Source organism: Myxocyprinus asiaticus, chromosome 12, assembly GCF_019703515.2.
Source record: "Myxocyprinus asiaticus isolate MX2 ecotype Aquarium Trade chromosome 12, UBuf_Myxa_2, whole genome shotgun sequence".
NCBI lineage: Eukaryota > Metazoa > Chordata > Actinopteri > Cypriniformes > Catostomidae > Myxocyprinus > Myxocyprinus asiaticus.
In genome coordinates, this window is record NC_059355.1 from 7,513,971 (window position 1) to 7,531,437 (window position 17,467).

The 17,467-nt window shown below is 37.3% G+C and overlaps 1 protein-coding gene across 1 annotated transcript in view; it reads right to left on the minus strand.

The window, feature by feature from the left end:
• The window catches only part of LOC127449076 (ATP-binding cassette sub-family C member 4-like), a 111,447-nt gene that overhangs the window by 41,037 nt on the left and 52,943 nt on the right, over nt 1-17,467 (minus strand). The window contains exons 9-19 of the mRNA XM_051712224.1: nt 17,263-17,376; nt 17,032-17,121; nt 16,715-16,906; nt 15,055-15,149; nt 14,788-14,874; nt 14,435-14,531; nt 14,133-14,342; nt 13,275-13,412; nt 13,144-13,181; nt 8,283-8,398; nt 8,049-8,195 (exon numbers count right to left, since the gene is read on the minus strand). Of these exons, the coding sequence (XP_051568184.1) occupies nt 8,049-8,195; nt 8,283-8,398; nt 13,144-13,181; nt 13,275-13,412; nt 14,133-14,342; nt 14,435-14,531; nt 14,788-14,874; nt 15,055-15,149; nt 16,715-16,906; nt 17,032-17,121; nt 17,263-17,376 (1,324 nt within the window). The remainder of the gene's footprint in view (nt 1-8,048; nt 8,196-8,282; nt 8,399-13,143; nt 13,182-13,274; nt 13,413-14,132; nt 14,343-14,434; nt 14,532-14,787; nt 14,875-15,054; nt 15,150-16,714; nt 16,907-17,031; nt 17,122-17,262; nt 17,377-17,467) is intronic.

Consider the following 17,467-nt stretch of genomic DNA (forward strand, 5'->3'; position numbering starts at 1 on the left):
GTGGGACAACTTTTTATGTGGCTGAACTTCTGGATTTGTATTACCCACATTATTACCAGTTGCTATCGCAAAATAAACCCCTACAGGGTGAGCAGGTCTTGTATCAGCCTGAAGGGATTTATTTTGTGATAACTGGCTGACTGTACAATATCCCATTTATTACATGGCTACTAACCAAATAAATAAATACATGGACATAAAATATTGATTTGAGTTTAAATTATGTAATTTTGTGAGAATAAATAGCTGAAATCAGCCTCTGGTTTGCATCATTCTGTTGGTGTTTATTTTGTAATTAAAGATTGTCTGACTGCTCATTATCCAGCTCATTACAAGACTACTTGCCAAATAAATAAATATATGCAGATGAAACATTTATTTCAACTCAGAATTAATGTATTAACTTACTTGTAGGCAGAGGTGGGTAATAACATTTACTACATTTACTCCGTTACATTTATTTGAGTAACTTTTTTGTAAAAAATGTACTTTTATGATTATGTTTTATGGTGGGTACTCTTCACTCTTATTCAAGTAAATTTCTGATGAAATGTTTTTACTTTTACTTTGTTACAATGGGTAGCATTCCTGTTGTTACCTTACTGGTTTTAATTTATTAAGTGTTAATAAATGCATAATTTGAAATTTTTGAATGGGACTCTTACGACAGCGGAACTTCACAGCTGCACGCTGTCACTCGAGTCGTGTTCAACACAACAGCAGCAAGCGCGCAAAACAAACATTTCTTCACTCCACACAATGCCTTCATTTTACACCAAGACAAGGACATACTTCAAGATTAAAATTGCAGCTCCAACTTAAGAAAACACAGTGAGGTAAGTTTTAGAGATTGTGACAATGTGGGCTTGTCTGTGTCATGGTGATACTCATTCACTTTCAGCGTGAATCTGTAACTGTGGGCTCTTATGACCTCAGTTTCTAAGTTTGCAATTTTATATCAGCGCTGCAACATATCCATGCCTACTGTATAAATCCTTGTAAACATCCGCGTTAAGTGCAAATGTTTTGTCCTGTATATCGCGATTGTGAGCATTTCTGCACATGCAAGGTTGGCGTGTGAACAGTGTTTGACAGATGCGGGCGGCTTTGTCTTATGGAAAACAAGCTTCCAAACACAGAGAAAAGGTGCAATTTACCCTTAGTGTACAGAACTAATCATCTAAATTCTTTTGACACTGGCAATGCTGGACCGTCACTGAACTAAATTCACACAGGACGTAAAAAGCTGTGAAATAACAACAAAAGGCATGAATAAAGCATGATCTTGCTTCAGTGTATAATTAAACATTATATATAACTTGGGACTGTGTGACATTGTTCACGTTTTTAACTGTAATAATTACTAGAAAAAGGTTTCCAAACTTCTCTTCTAATTGACAAATTTGTCCAAATCTGAGAAGCATCCTTAATGTGATAGTTCATCCTTTAATTAATATTATATCATAATTTCCCTGCCCTCATGTTCTTCCAACACCGTGAAACTTTCTGTATTCTATGGAACCCAAAAGATGTTAGACAGAATGTTAGGGACTGACAGTCTCAGTCACCATTCCCTTTCAAAATATGGAGGGGGGGGGGGGGGGGAATGCAGTGAAAGCAAATGATGATTAAGGTTAGCATTCTGTCTAACATCTCCTTATAGGTATAATTTTGAAGATTTTTAGAAGAATATCTCAGCTCTGTTAGTTTACACTAGAATGCAATTGAATGGGTACCAAAACTTTGAAGCTCAGAAAGCACATAAAGGCAGCATTAAAGGAATTCAAATGAGACTGGTTCAATCAATGTCTGGATATGACAAATGTGGGTGAGAAACAGATTAATATTTAAATCCTTTTTTACTAATAAATCTACACTTTCACATCCTTCTTCTTGTGTTTTTGTGATTCAATTATTTATGCTTATCGCCACCTACTGGGCAGAGAGGAGAATTAATAGTAAAAAAAGGACTTTATATATTATAAAGTTATATATATTTATCTGTTTCTCACCCACACCTATCATATTGCTTCTGAAAATCACTGGAGTTGTATGAATTACTTTTATGCTGCCTCTATGTGCTTTTTGGAGCTTCAAAGTTCTGGTCATCATTCACTTGCATCGTATGAACCAACAGAGCTGAGATATTCTTCTAAAAATCTTCATTTGTGTTCTGCAGAAGAAAGTCATACACATCTTGGATGGCATGAGGGTGAGAAAATGAGAGCATTTCAATTTTTTGGTGAACTATCCCTTTAATTTGATGCATGGAAGAAAGAAGTCATATGGGTTTGGACAACATGGTGGTGAAAAATGACAACTGCCATTATTAACAATAATATTAATAGCATTATTATTATTAATTATTCTGTAATGCATGTTAAATGTGTATCATGTACTGGAATATAGGAGAGTAAACATCCATTATGTTATATGTGAAAGTAACTAGTTACTCACTACTTGAGTATTCTTTTTATTGGATACTTTCTTACTCTTACTCAAGTAATTTTTAACATTATTACTTTTACTTCTACTTAAATATTTTTTAAGTAATTGTAGTTTTACTTTAGTAAATTTTTTGGCTACTCTACCCACCTCGGCTTGTAGAGATCGCACAGTGATCTGAGTAGGAAAGATGCCTCAGATCCCTGGAAAAGCAGTTTGAAATTTGGATGTACGGTTGTTACTTAGAAATTTCAGACCGCTAGATGGCGCCATTGACCAATCAGAATAGAGTATTCCAGAGAGCAGAATATTAAGGATAGTTAAAGGATATCATACAAAAAGTTAATGTTCGTTAAGATAATATTTATATTTTCATAGTTTCAAATATTTCATATTTTAGATATTTATTCTGTGCTGTACATTGGCCCCTGAACTTTTTTTTTATTTTTATTTTTTTTAACAAATTATTTAAAATATATATATATTTTTCTGTTGTAAGTACAAAAATTATTTTCTGTGGTATTCTCTTATTATTTTCTCTGGTACTCAACAGTAGGCCTCAAATAGAGCTTTTATTTTAAATGTATTTAAAGCTGTATTTTCTCTGGAATATTCCTTTGCAACTAAAATCTCAATTGCTGATAGTGACACGTCATGCAAAATTTTGTGTTGTATTGTTGTTTCGAGAACAATCGTATATTACCTTTTTATCTAACTGATTATATTAATACTGCCCATAAAGGCATTTTAACCAATTATTTGTAGGACTTGAAGGATAATAAATGACAGATTAAACACAAATAATGTAAACAAAGGAGAGCCCAAATTGAAAATGGATGTCTATTTGTCATTTGTCAGAAATGTTTATGGTTAATCACATTGAGATATAGAAATAAAACAACCTCATGAACAAATCACAAAATTGAAAATTGCCGACAAGCATTTTTTTAAATAAAAAAAACCCAAACAAAAAGCATCATGAGTTTAGATTGTCAGAGAACAAGGTGAACATGGAGCCCAAGGATACATTAGCCTACTTTTTCTGAGGTGCATCATATTGACTTGCAGTCACACAACATAACAACCTTATTCCAACCATAAAAGTGCCCCCTGCTTTTCCACAAAGTATCTGATTTCTGTCAGAGCGCCTCTCATTGTAATTCTGGCTCATGCGAGTGCACTCTTGATAACAGTACCATGGAGAAGGGCCACGACTGACTCTTCAATGGCCATAAAACTATCTATTAGACTGTTGAGACGTGCAAATGCTCTTTTGCACACATTATCAATAGTTACACCCCGATAAGCAGCCCACGGTGGAAAATAACACACAGAACCAAGGTCCGTAGTATGCTCTTTAGAGGACAAGGGTGTCGCCATACCTGGACCAGAAACTAAGGCAGGGTTTCTGGCCTTATCAGCTGATTTTGTCCTGTAATTTCAGGCACAGACCCCTATTTTCTAGGGCAACTGTATGTTTCACCCAGTCAGCTGAAGTAATTCAAATCCAAGGGAAAGAGTAAATGTCAGCAATCCTAAAATCACATTGTGTCACTATCAAAACTCAAGATAGTTTTCTATGGTATTACAGGAATGTTCCAGATTTAAAATATGTTAAGCTGTGTTGACAGCATAGCATGCTTTCTATTATCACAGAAATTATTTCATCTCTCAATTTGTACATGTAAAAAATAAAAGACATTTTTCTACATTAATAAACTTTTAAACATAAAATCAAAAGGCTAGTATTTAAAAAGAATATTTTTAAATATGTCTAGCCATTACTGTATATGCAATTTATGTTTTTATACGTTTTGTACATTTATTTTGTTTGAAAAAGAGGGTTGAGTGCAAGTTATTGAACCCCAAACAGTCATGCACTTAAAAAATATTTGATTCTATTTTTTTAATTTACGCATTTCAATTTAATAACAAAATTCCATCATTTTGAAAGGCATAATCTAACAAAATTTAATTAATAGATTTTTAATAGAATTTAATAGATTTTAGATAGTTTTATATAGATGTATTAATTGTATTTTATTTAAGATTACATCATTCAAATTGATGGAATTTTGTTATTAAATTAAAATGCGTAAATCTAAAAAATTTGGGTCAAAATCTTTTTGTGTGTGTAACCTCACTAACATTAAAAGAGCAGATTCTGCTGGAGCAAGTCCAAAGTTTTCATGTTACATTCTGATGGCATCTAGGTCCAAATAATGACCATTTCATTAATCATACGTAGGTGAAATGTTATCTCAAATAATGTTCAGTAACAAAAACTATGAGATGGTTATGAAGCCTATAAAAGGCTTGAGTCCAGATTGTCCTGACAATGCTGCACAAGCTATTCTATAGCCTCATTTTCCCCAGGTAAGAACAAGAGGCACATGGACAAATGAACTTTTATGGAAGCCAGCTCAAGATTTGCCTCCTTCACACTGAATGTGTTTTTGCATCCATCTTTACTGTTTTTTTGTTTTTTGTTCAACCGTTTATGTAAACATACAATGGATGGATGTCTTTTTGTGCCACATCGTTGTGCCACATCTTGCTGTTCAGCTTTTCACGCAGAAGTGTCGAGTCAAGTTAAATGCCAACTTTTTAAAATGCATCTCGAGACATTTGCATTCTGTTCCATTTGTTGTGCTGTGTCTTCCTTTTTTTTTTTTTTAAAGTACAAGAACGTGATTGGTCTGAACAACCCCTTACACACTTGCATTCACAGCAGTGTCCAAAATTAACTTTCTATCAATGGCCAGTAACTTCCCTTTAGATTTGATTTTCAGGGGCAATTTGTACTTTTACGAGGGCATATTTTGTTCTAAACATGAAAAATATACTGTGTATCAACCACTCATTTGAAATAAAGTACTTCAGTTTAATTCATTCATTTATTTAGTTCTCCATCTGAATAATTAGACTGAGAATATATAACCTGCTACCCATAAATTTAAATCAACCTCAACTCTTATTTTTATAGAGTTGAACAAACTCAACGACAGAATAAAGAACCACATATGTTACAAATAAAAACTTAATTTATAAAAAAAAAAAATGCCCCTGAATTAATTTCAAGGACATTTTTTGCCACCACATTTTGAATCTTGGTCCTCGTTGTGGCGTAGTGACTCGCCTCAATCCAGGTGGTGGAGGACGAATCTCAGTTGCTTCCGCGTCTGAGACGTCAATCCGTGCATCTTATCATGTGGCTTGTTGAGCACGTTACCGGTGAGACATGGCATGTGTGGAGGCTTCACGTTATTCTCCGCGGCATCCACGCACAATTCACCACGTCCCACCGAGAGCAAGAACCACATTATAGCGACCACGAGGAGGTTACCCCATGTGACTCAACCGGGCCAATTTGGTTGCTTGGGAGACCGGGCTGGAGTCACTAAGCACGCCCTGGATTCGAACTTGCGACTCCAGGGGTGGTAGTCGACATCTTTACTCGCTGAGCTACCCAGGCCCCCCGTTATGTGTGATTATTAAACCTCAAAGATTGATTTAATAAGATAAACATACATTTGAAACGTGCAGCACATGCAAACTATGAGTGCTTGTGAATATGTGGAGCCGGTGTTGTGCTGACCTTTAAGAGCTCCTAGGCTTATACACGGAAAACACCATCATGAGATTTGCGCGCTCTGTTTGTAGCAGATGACAGCAAGCAGAGCGCTAATTCACTTTGTAGCACAAGGCACATACAGACTTAATTAATTAAATAGCAGCATTTTGCATTTCAATAATCATACTGGGTCATATAGTGACCTGCTTTTCCAGAAGTGAGAAAATCTTCATCAAAAACACAGAAATGGAAAGGGCACGAGAGTGTCATAGAAGCGACATGAAATGACGTGCTTGCTTTTAGAAAATGTGCTTTTCATTTCTCATTTTGTTTTTGGACACTATCAGTTAGGTTTAGGTGTTCGTTAAGGGTAAAGATGTCTGTTTTGTGTCTACCTCTCATATGATATCGGTTAGGTTTAGGTTCAAATTTAAGGTTAGGGAGGACATTTTACTAATTAAAACATCCCATTATTGTTTACCTTAAAGGGATAGTTCACCCAAAAATGAATATTCTCTCACCATTTACTCACCCTCATGCAATCCCAGATGTGTTTGACATTCTTTCTTCTGCAGAACACAAACAAAGATTTTTTAGAAGAATATTTCAGCTCTGTAGGTCCATACAATGCAAGTCAATGGTGGCCAGGCCTTTGAAAAGAATATGTTCATTTTTGGGTGAACTAACCCTTTAAAAACCTTGTCTAGTTTCAAAGCCATTTCACTGGCTTTTGGCGACCCCCGCTGGACATTTCACTGGGAAACTGCAGAGAAACGCGTAGGCCTAATGAAGCACGTAATTTTGTTTTTGCAAAAGTTGCTACGGTCACGTGAGGCCAGGCTGAAACCCCCCCACAGGTATCAGTTTGGGTGAGTACCAAAGAGGAAGTACTGGTACTCAAACTCATTCTAAAAAAAAAAAATCTTTTTAAATACTATCAGGACAGCTCTTATTTTTGCCATGAGCCCCCCTTAATTTCTGACTGATCCAGTTTTAATCCAAATACGACCAATTCAGCTTACCTCAGGACCGAAGGTCTCAAACGCTGCCGTTTACTCAACACTGTAGAGTAAACAATGATATCTAGACTAAACAATATTGAGAACTCATCATCCTGCTTCCCTTTTCTATCCGCTCATACACTGAGGAGGCCTAGAAATCACTTTCAAACACAAAGCCAAAGCTACCTGACAAAGTGAATGCAGACATTTCACTAAGCACAGTACATTGAGCATTATTTACAGTAGTTGTTTATTCAGCAGCACTAAAATAAGGAAGTATTCAGACAGCACATAATAAAAAGTCATGATTATACATGATAAGATGTTATACGTTTCAATAACAGTAATCCTTGTCCAAAAACAATGGAAGTACTATGATAGGTGTCACAAAACAGAAAATAATGGAAGTATCATGATGCACATTGAACAACAGTATTGACACCAACAAAACAAATTTTCGCAAAAGAAAAAGATAACTTTGTAAATATCAGACACTAATAAAAAGAGCCAAAGAATACCATGATACTATTATGTTTTATTGGACATGGTCCCATGGTAATACTATGTGTTTTTGAACACAAAGTACCATGGTTCTAGTACTACCATATTTTGGGACACAGTTACATAGTATTACCTTTGTGATTAGACATGGTATCAATCCTAACCGAAGAAATCTTCATAAGCAGACAGACACTAACAAAACAAGTAGCAAAAAATACCACGGTACTACCATGTTTTTTTGCACATAATAATACCTTTTTTTTTTTTTTGGTCATGCACAACAGAAATACCATGGAATACATCAAAGTGCCTTGGAGTACCATTCAAAATACTGTAAATACCATGGTATATCAATATGGTAATCATCCAGTACCATAAGACTCTGGATGACGGAGACAGGGCAAAAAGACATTTCACTGGATGTGCTGCCATCTATTGGTCACTTATCATACCTTTCAACACTGGCATTCAAACTAGCTGGATAAACAAATACAAATTATGTTTAGAACCTCTGCTGTTGGACTCACCAATAGGGTTGATATCGAAGAAACGGACTGGGGTTCTCAGGATGCAGTTAAACATGCGGCTGTGTAATGTCTGGGCCGAGCTCACAAACACATTAAACATAATCAGAGCACGCATAAAACCAAAGACAATGGTGGCTCCTGTTAAACCTGATGATAAAGATAACTGAAGTTAGAAAAATGTCCAAAAATATTGCGACACAAGTTGTGCACGTCATGTGAGGTCAGTGAGCATACCTGCGTAGATACCGAGATAGAAGTCCAGGTTTAGTTCTTGAGTAGTGTTAACACTGATGCCATTGGTGAAAGTGATGTTCGATGGAGGGGCCTCCAGCTTCTCCTGTTCTGAAGCCCTGTCAATCAGATCATCATAATGATATTACTGCAGCATGTGACCATAAGAACATTACAGCAGACCAGAACTGATATTTCATATCCTTTCTGTTCCTTTAGTGTCGTATCCCCAGTATTGGATAACTTCACTCTGTGAATTAAAATTGGAGGTTTGTGTATTTTAATCAATATTCTGTTTTCTAATGGACATGGACTAAAAAGTAGGGATGCACCAATTTAGGGATGTAGACGATTAACCAATTAACCAGCATTAACATAATAATTTTATCAATTAATAAATGTACTTTAATTGAATATTTACAACTAATCGGTTAATTGTTGTTTTAGAAGAAATTACTAAAGAGAAGTGATTTGATGGGTTTATCACGTATCATGCTACGAATACACACATTACTTAGACAAAACCTTCAGGAAAAAAAAACATCTGTAAGCCTCAACATCTAAGAGCATATGTTTATGGCCCCACAGGGAGAAGGTGTGATGCATGGTGGGACGTCAGTAGGGTTGGGAACCGAGAACCAGTTCTTGTTCAGATGATCTTCGTGACTTTTGGTTCCATTAACGGTTCTCCTGGGTGCAATTGTCTGCCGATACAGCTGGAACAGCTTCCTGAAATGCTGACAGTGTTTCCAGCAGCGCATATCTGCAGCAGCGCTGCCCTCTACTGACTCTACAGTGTAAAAACACAGTTCTACCAGTGTATTTGATTCCCGATTTCGAGCCAGCTCCTTTGAATCTACAGCGTGAAACATATGTGTTTCTGGTATAGTTCGATTCCCGAAAGAATCATTCTAATGAGCCGGTTCTTTTGAATCTACAGCGCAAAACATACAGCGCTTCCATTTATAGTCCAGTATACAAGTAATTATTATTTATTTTGTTTAATCCCCTTTTCTCCTAATTTGGAATGCCCAATTCCCATTACTTAGAAGGACCTTGTGGTGGCACGGTTACTCACCTCAATCCGGGTGGCGGAGGACAAGTCTCAGTTGCCTCCGCTTCTGAGGCAGTCAATCCGTGCATCTTATCACGTGGCTCGCTGTGCATGACACCGCGGAGACTCACAGCATGTGGAGACTCATGCTACTCTCCGCGATCCACACACAACTTACCACGTGCCCCACTGAGCGTGAGAACCCCTAATTGCAACCACGAGGAGGTTACCCCATGTGACACTATCTTCCCTAGCAACTGGGCCAATTTGGTTGCTTAGGAGACCTGGCTGGAGTCACTCAGCATGCCCTGGTTTCGAACTTGTGACTCCAGGGGTGGTAGTCAGCGTCACTACTCGCTGAGCTACCCAGGCCCCGTATACAAGTAATCTTATACTGATGTGCAAGTTATGAATGTCCAACTCAAATTTAAATAAGAATTGTTGAAGTCTCACAAGCCTGAAGTATGACATTAGGCTACAAAACACAGTCTAAACTGTTTGTGGAACTGTTACTGTTTATTTAATGATCAGCTGTGAGACTTAAATCAAGCAGTGCAGTTACTGACCAGTATGACAATGTATAATTAAAGCTACATGAGAGTTGTTGTAATAAGTGGAATTGTATAAAAGAATAAACGAATTAATGAAATATGCCATCACATTTCTTGCTGGTTTAGATTTGATATAAAATATAGTTAGGATCTATTATTGGATTGTAATAATGTCTCTAAAAAGTCTGCAAACACAACTTTTACATGAATTGTATTACATTTATTTCTGATTTGCTATATCTGCTCTGTAGAAATCTGAAATGACCTCATCAGTTGGTAACAGACTGCAGAGGGTAGTAAATACAAAAAGAATTGCATTTCTCATTTCCAAATAATTATTTTAAAACAAGGTACTTAAAGAATTACTGGAATCGTTACTGGAACCTATAAGGAACTGGAATCGTTAAGAGGAATCGGAACCGGAATCGTTAAATTCATTATGATTCCCATCCCTAGACTTCAGTGACTTCAGAGTGGGTAATTTTTAGCTGCCGGTCTTACCGTCAACCGGCTGTGTACCATACTGACCCCTGCCCATGTGGATGTGTTGATTTTTCTTATCAAAACTGATTAGGATTACCCCATTGGCACAATAAGTGGGTAGGCTAAGACTAATTTTATTCTTCCATTGTTAAACTGCCAAAAGTTAATCGCTAATTGGGCATGAAAACAATCTATTCTAAATTAGTTTGTAACAAAATATAGCCGGGAAATTTACAGTTGTGGATTTAAATGTTAATGTAATAACGTACTAAATATGCACATCTCTCATGTGAGCCTGTATGGACTTGTTTCAGCCAGTATAGACTTGTTTAGCTTGTGTCACGCCTGTTTGGTCGCTTGATTTATGGCTTGTCGGTTAACGGTTAATAACCGGTTAATACGGTTGGTTATTAGGTTCAACGAATTAGCCAAAATTTGCATCCCTAACCGATATGAACATTTTTGGCCTATGCAAAAATGATTTTAACAAAAAAAAAAAAAAAATATATATATATATATATATATATATATATATATATATATATATATATATATATATATATATATATATATAGGTCGATACCGATATTTTGCCATTTTCTCAACTTATGTAGTCATCAGATCACAGTTTTTTCATTTATGCAAATTATGCTTTAATTGTGGTATGTATTTCTTTAACACACACAGAAAAAAAATATTAAAAACTTTATGAATGCAATAAACGTACATAGGCCTAATTATTAATAAATATGTTTGTTTTTTTCACACATTGGTTTTTATATAAATATTGGTGTCTAATACATTGGTGCATCACTAGTACTATAAAGACACAAAAGTCTAGTCCCACCCCAAACTCACGGTTTTGGTTGAGTCAATACTGCAATGTCGAGACACTCAAACAAACTTTGCTGGCAACACTTTGTCTCTACATATTTAACTGGAATTAGAGAGACAAATTTTGGTTGCTATGTTGTCAACATTGTGTAAATGGATGACATATAATTCTATAGTTAACATAAACAAAAGCAACAACAATTATTTCAAGTTGAAGTGTGACATTTTTATGATGTTGAAATATTTTTCCCCATCTCTGCTTAATATGCAGAGACAACAAGCCATTTGTAGGTTGATTCTTGTGTGGTGCTTTAAAAACACTACTCCATTGGTTTGCATGACCTGACCAGCCTGACATGAGCTACACTGACTCAACCAAAGGCATTGGGGCAGGGCTATCTGTTAACCAAACAGTGGGGGACAGGAAGTGTTCGGCAAACCTGTATGGAAACAACTACAGTGCCCTCCATATTTTTTGGACAGTGAGACACTTTCATAATTTTGGCTTTTTACTCCACCACAATAGATTTGAAATTACAATCAATCAATTAATTTGAAGGGATTTACATACAAATTGGGTGAAAGGTTTAGGAAAACAGCATTTTTAAAAATCTACAGACACCCCATTTTCAAGGGCTCAAAAGTAATTGGACAAACTAATATAATCATAAATAAAATGATAATCTTAATACTTGGTCTGAAGTCTGGAACCCACTGACATCACCAAATCCTGGGTTCCCTACCGAGTGATGCTTTACCAAGACTTTGAGAAGTATAGGACTCTGCAGAAAAATAATGGGCGTTTCCCAATCAGTGGGTGTTTCCAAACCAGGATGGGCGTTGAAAACGCCCACTGATTAAGAAACGCCCACTTTTGTTCTACGGAGACATAAGTCTTGCCTTTGCTAAAGCTGTCTTAAGTTGCTGCTTGTTTATGGGTCTTTCTACTTTTAGTTTTGTCTTCAAGAAGTGAAATGCATGTTCAATTGGGTTGAGGTCAGGTGGCTCAGCCATTGAAAAATATTCAACTTCTTTGCCTTGAAAAGTTCTTAGGTTGCTTTCACAGTTTTGGTCACTGCTTTTTTATGTGCTTTCTGGAAGTCAGATGTGGACTTCCTATTCTTGAGGCTCAACCCAGTGGTTTGCACCTTATGGTAAACCCTCTGTATTTACTTTCATGAAGTCTTCGCTTGATAGTAGACTTTGACAGTTCTACGCCTATCTCCTGGAGAGTGTTCTTGACTTGGCTTAATGTTGTGAAGTGGTTTTTCTTAACCAAGGAAATAGTGTTGTGATCCTCCACAACAACTGTCTTCTGTGGTAGTCCAGGCCTTTAGGTGGTACTGAGCTCACCAGTGTGTTCCTTCTTTTTAAGAATGTACCAAACAGTTGATTTGGCCACTCCTAAGGTTTCTGCAATCTCTTTAATGGATTTGTTTTGCTTTTTCAGTTTAATGATGGCCAGCTTTACTTGCATTGGCAGCTCTTTGAACCTCATAATGAGTTTACAGCAACAGCTTCCAAATGCAAATTCTACATTAGGAATCAGCTCCAGACCTTTTAACTGCTTAATTTTTGATGAAATAACCTGGGAACAGCCCACACATGGCCATGAAACAGCTTCTTAGTCGACTGTCCAATTACTTTTGAGCCCTTGAAAAAAGGGGGTCTATGTATAAAAAAAAGCTGCAAATCTCTTCAAATTAAAGCTGACAGTCTACACTTCACTTCAAATCCTCTGTGGTGCCATACAGAGCCAAAATTATGAAAAGTTTCTCACTGTCCAAATACTTATGGAGGGAACTGTATTTTTGCAATCCAATTTGGCAACCCAAGACGCGCAGAAATTGCACAGTTCAGCTTCAATATCAGCAGAGCAAAATTAAGACATTAACGTAATATTTCTACATTATATCGAAAATATCTTCATTAGATCACTCACCAGTATGCAAGCCACCAGTCCTGAAGGACATAAGAAACCTGCAGAGCAGAAAACAGCATTAACGTTACACTCCGATCAAGAGGGTTTAGGAGTAAATCTCTTGAATACAGTATTACTGCCGCTTCTCATACCTGTGCGAGGATGCTGAGGAGCATGAGGAAGACCAGCATTAAGATGCTGGCTCCAGCTCTGAAGTATTTCCAATACATGTGGAGGCCGATGGTCCCCTCCGAGCGAGACTCTTCTGCAACAGTGTGAACAGGCTCTGCCTATTCGTAAGAAAATAAGTCAGCACAGAATTGCGAGTACTGCGCACAATTTTAATAATTCCAGCAAGTTTCATATGGAAAATGCAGGAAATTCTTGTACACAATTATTTGCTTTTAAAATGTACACTACGGAATTACGGGCTCTCTAGCGACATCAGTGTCTGAAATATAAAATTGCAAGCCACTTGTGTAGAATTAGCCATGCCAACAATTACTAGCTGTTTCTATCCACGCTGCAAATTTAATTTATGCGAAAATCCATAATCTGGCACAAACAATGTGTGAATAAAGTCGTGTTTCCATCCCATGTGTTCAAAAGTACCAAATCATCACTTCTGGAGAAATTGTAGTCACTGTGACTCTTTTATTAATAAAATACTTGTGGTTTAGAGTGCACAGACAAACTGTAAATAACTTTGTCTCATGTCATGGAGCAAAAGCGCATCACATAGTTCTGGGAGCACTATGTGTGTGCATTTCTGCTTTCTTCGGTCAATAATTATTATTTCTTTTCCCAAAAGTTTAAAAAAAAACTGCTCTTGGATACTTGTTGAAATTAAAGGTAAAAGCACACGGCATCATGCTAGTATTAGTAGTCAGACTTTAGTTTTTAAATCACATCTGTCAGCTAGATGGAGCCACTGACCCATTTAATTCATGGATGTGCTCATTATGTTGATTATCTTACCATGAGGCTCATGAAGTCAACAGCACACCTACCGTTAGCTGATCTGATTCATCTTTGACAGATAGAACTGATGAAGAGTGTGAGCAGACAGAGTTCTGGGAGAGGGTTCGACTGCGAGGGGAGCGAGGAGCCTCTCCTTTATCACCCACAGCCACTTCTTCCTCATCTTTCTTTAACAGAGAGGTGAAATCCACTCCTGAAAGCAGCAGCTCAGAGTATGTGCCATGCGCCACCATGTGACCCTGAGAGAGAGAGGAAACAGTTTGTTTTAATTTTGTCTAATTGATTCATCGGTCAAATGATGACTCAATTGGTGTGTAATGCTATAGTTCACCTCCTTCAGAACCAGGATCTGATCTGCAGACTTCAGGTACTGCAGCTGGTGAGTAACCAGGATCCTGGGCTTATGTTTCAGAATACCACAGACACACCTGCAAGGACAATCAGACAATAATCCTAGGCCCTGTTTTCTCCTGATATTAAGATCTAACTCGGATGATGCCATCACAAGTGGCAGCGCATAAATAGGGTGTAAATGGCCCAAAATGCTTTGTGATCAGACCACTCAAAACACATTTGGAGGTAGTCAGTAATACATGGGACCACATCACATTTGTAGTGTAAATGTTTATGCTACCTAATGTGCTACATAAAATACAAAAGGTATCTCTGAGAGGACTGACTCACTGTTCAAACAGGTGTCTGCCCACTTCGGCATCTACTGCACTCAATGGATCATCCAGCAGGTAAATATCAGCATCCTGATAGACAGCCCTGAACACACATAAGTAAATACACAAAGGGCTGTTTTTAGATTTTGATAGATTTGTATAACTCCATTAGTGCTCTTATACACATTCTTGTATTCAAAGAAGCAAATAATCCCATTCATATCAGCAGTTTTCTTATTAAATGGTGTATAGTTATATTCAAGGTTTGAATGGAGAGGAATACCTAGCCAGGTTGACTCGAGCTTTCTGGCCTCCACTGAGAGCTGCTCCTCTGTCTCCGATCACAGTCAGATCCCCATCAGGGAGCAGCTCCATGTCCTACAGTACACAGATAGAGAGCTGCAGTGTTAGTATCCTACTATAACAGTGTCGTATGCAATATGTAGGACATACTGTTGCAGACAGAGAGAAAAGTACGTTAAAACAAAAGTTATATAGCTAAATATTAAAATAATATACATGTACACTACAACTGATATGATATACTAAAACTATTGCATTACCTTATTATTACATTAGATATAATGACTTGACAATATTACAATAAATTGCCAAATCTGAAATGTCAAATTTGATAGTCCGATCAACACTGCAAAAGATGATCTAAGAAATGATATTACTAAATATTAACATTACAATACTACACATTTATGTATAGTATAAATGATAATATGGCATAGTACACTTCAACTATTAAATATAATTTTTACATAATACAATTTTTAAATACTATGATCAGAAAGTGAAAACATTACTATAAATTGTCAAATCTGAGAGATGTCAAATTTGACAGTCCAAACAACGTGCGAAAAAAGATGGAAGAAATTATATATTTTATTTATTTATCCCCTTTTCTCCAAATTTAGAATGCCCAATTCCCACTACTTAGTAGGTTCTCGTGGTGGTGTAGTTACTCACCTCAATCCGGGTGGCGGAGGACAAGTCTCAGTTGCCTCCGCTTCTAAGACCGCCAGTCTGCGCATCATATCACATGGCTCGTTGTGCATGACACAGCGGAGACTCCGCATGTGGAGGCTCACGCTACTCTCCGCGATCCACACACAGCTTACCACGCACCCCATTGAGAGCGAGAACCACTAATCGCAACCACGAGGAGGCTACCCCATGTGACTCTACCCTCCCTAGCAACTGGGCCAATTTGGTTGCTTAGGAGACCTGGCTGGAGTCACTCAGCACACCCTGGATTCGAACTCGCGACTCCAGGGTTGGTAGTCAGCGTCAATACACTCTTGAGCTACCCAGGTCCCCCATGAAATTATATTACTAAACATTAATATTGCAATATTATACATTTATGTATTGTTGAATTAATATATAATATAATGCAACTATAATTATATTATACAATTATTTAATACTATGATCACAACAGGATAAACTGAAAATATTACTACACATTTTTAACATATGAAAGAGGTCAAATATGATAGTTTAATCAACAATGCAAAAGATGCAAAACATCAGAAAAGAAAGTGGGGCAAATTCACCAAACAGATGCGGCACATTGCACATAGTATTTCAGTGCAAAAACCTGCATCTTTTTCACCAACTACCCATTATCTAGTTTAAGCACGAGCTAGTTGTGCTAAAATAGTGCTGCACTGAATTTATATTAAGTCATGCCTCCTTTCTATGTAAATTGTGCTCATTACAGGTTGCACTTTTTTCACAAAACTCAGTGTGATGTTTATTGTGCCGGGCAAAGAGCATAATTGCCTCCCAGAAGAAAGCAGGTGTTAAACTGAATTTTTAAATAAAAGAGACTTGTGTGCAAATAAAATTCACTCAACCGATTCTTAATGAATTAAGAATCACTTAACCCCAGTCTGTGTAATGGGTTAATTGAAATATAGGTGTCTCACCCTCTTTAATGCACAGGCTCTGATGACCTTCTCATATAGCTGGGGCTGCAGCTCCTTCCCGAACAGTATGTTGCTCCGAACGGTGCCTGGAAAAACCCAGGGCTGCTGTGGAGCATAGGTGAGCTCACCTTTGATCTTTACCACACCCTTTTCAGCTGGAAGCTCACCGAGAACAGTACTGAGCAGAGAGGACTGGAGAATGGAGAAGAACGTCCCAAACCAATGATACTTTTGGTTGATAAGAAAGCTTTTTTATATTAATTTAATTGGCAAGCTTGGCAACACTGAAAGCAGAGGGAGAAATTATCGTGACTGACCTTGCCAGCCCCCACAGGACCAATAACAGCCAGAAGTTGACCCGACTTTACAGTAAAAGACACGTTTTGTAATGCTGCCGCATCCAGAGTCTGTCAGAGAGAGGGGAATAAATACATTTGAAAAAAATAATAATAATAATAAAAAGGCTAAATTTCCCATTACTTCCCCCCCTCACTGAAGGGAATCTGAGACCCATTCAATTGGAAGCGGGCTTGTCACACTTATCTCACCTTGTCCCAATAGCATATGAGGTCCTGTATCTCCACAGATGCCTCTTTCTTCTCCTCCTCCTCCTGAGAAAGTGGAACGTGGTTTTTCACAAACTCATCCAGTAAGAGGAACTTCTGCACAAAACAGAGTCCACAGACATATATTGTATGATGCATAAACACAATCACTATAAACTGCTGCAATGACACAAAAAAGAAAGTCTAT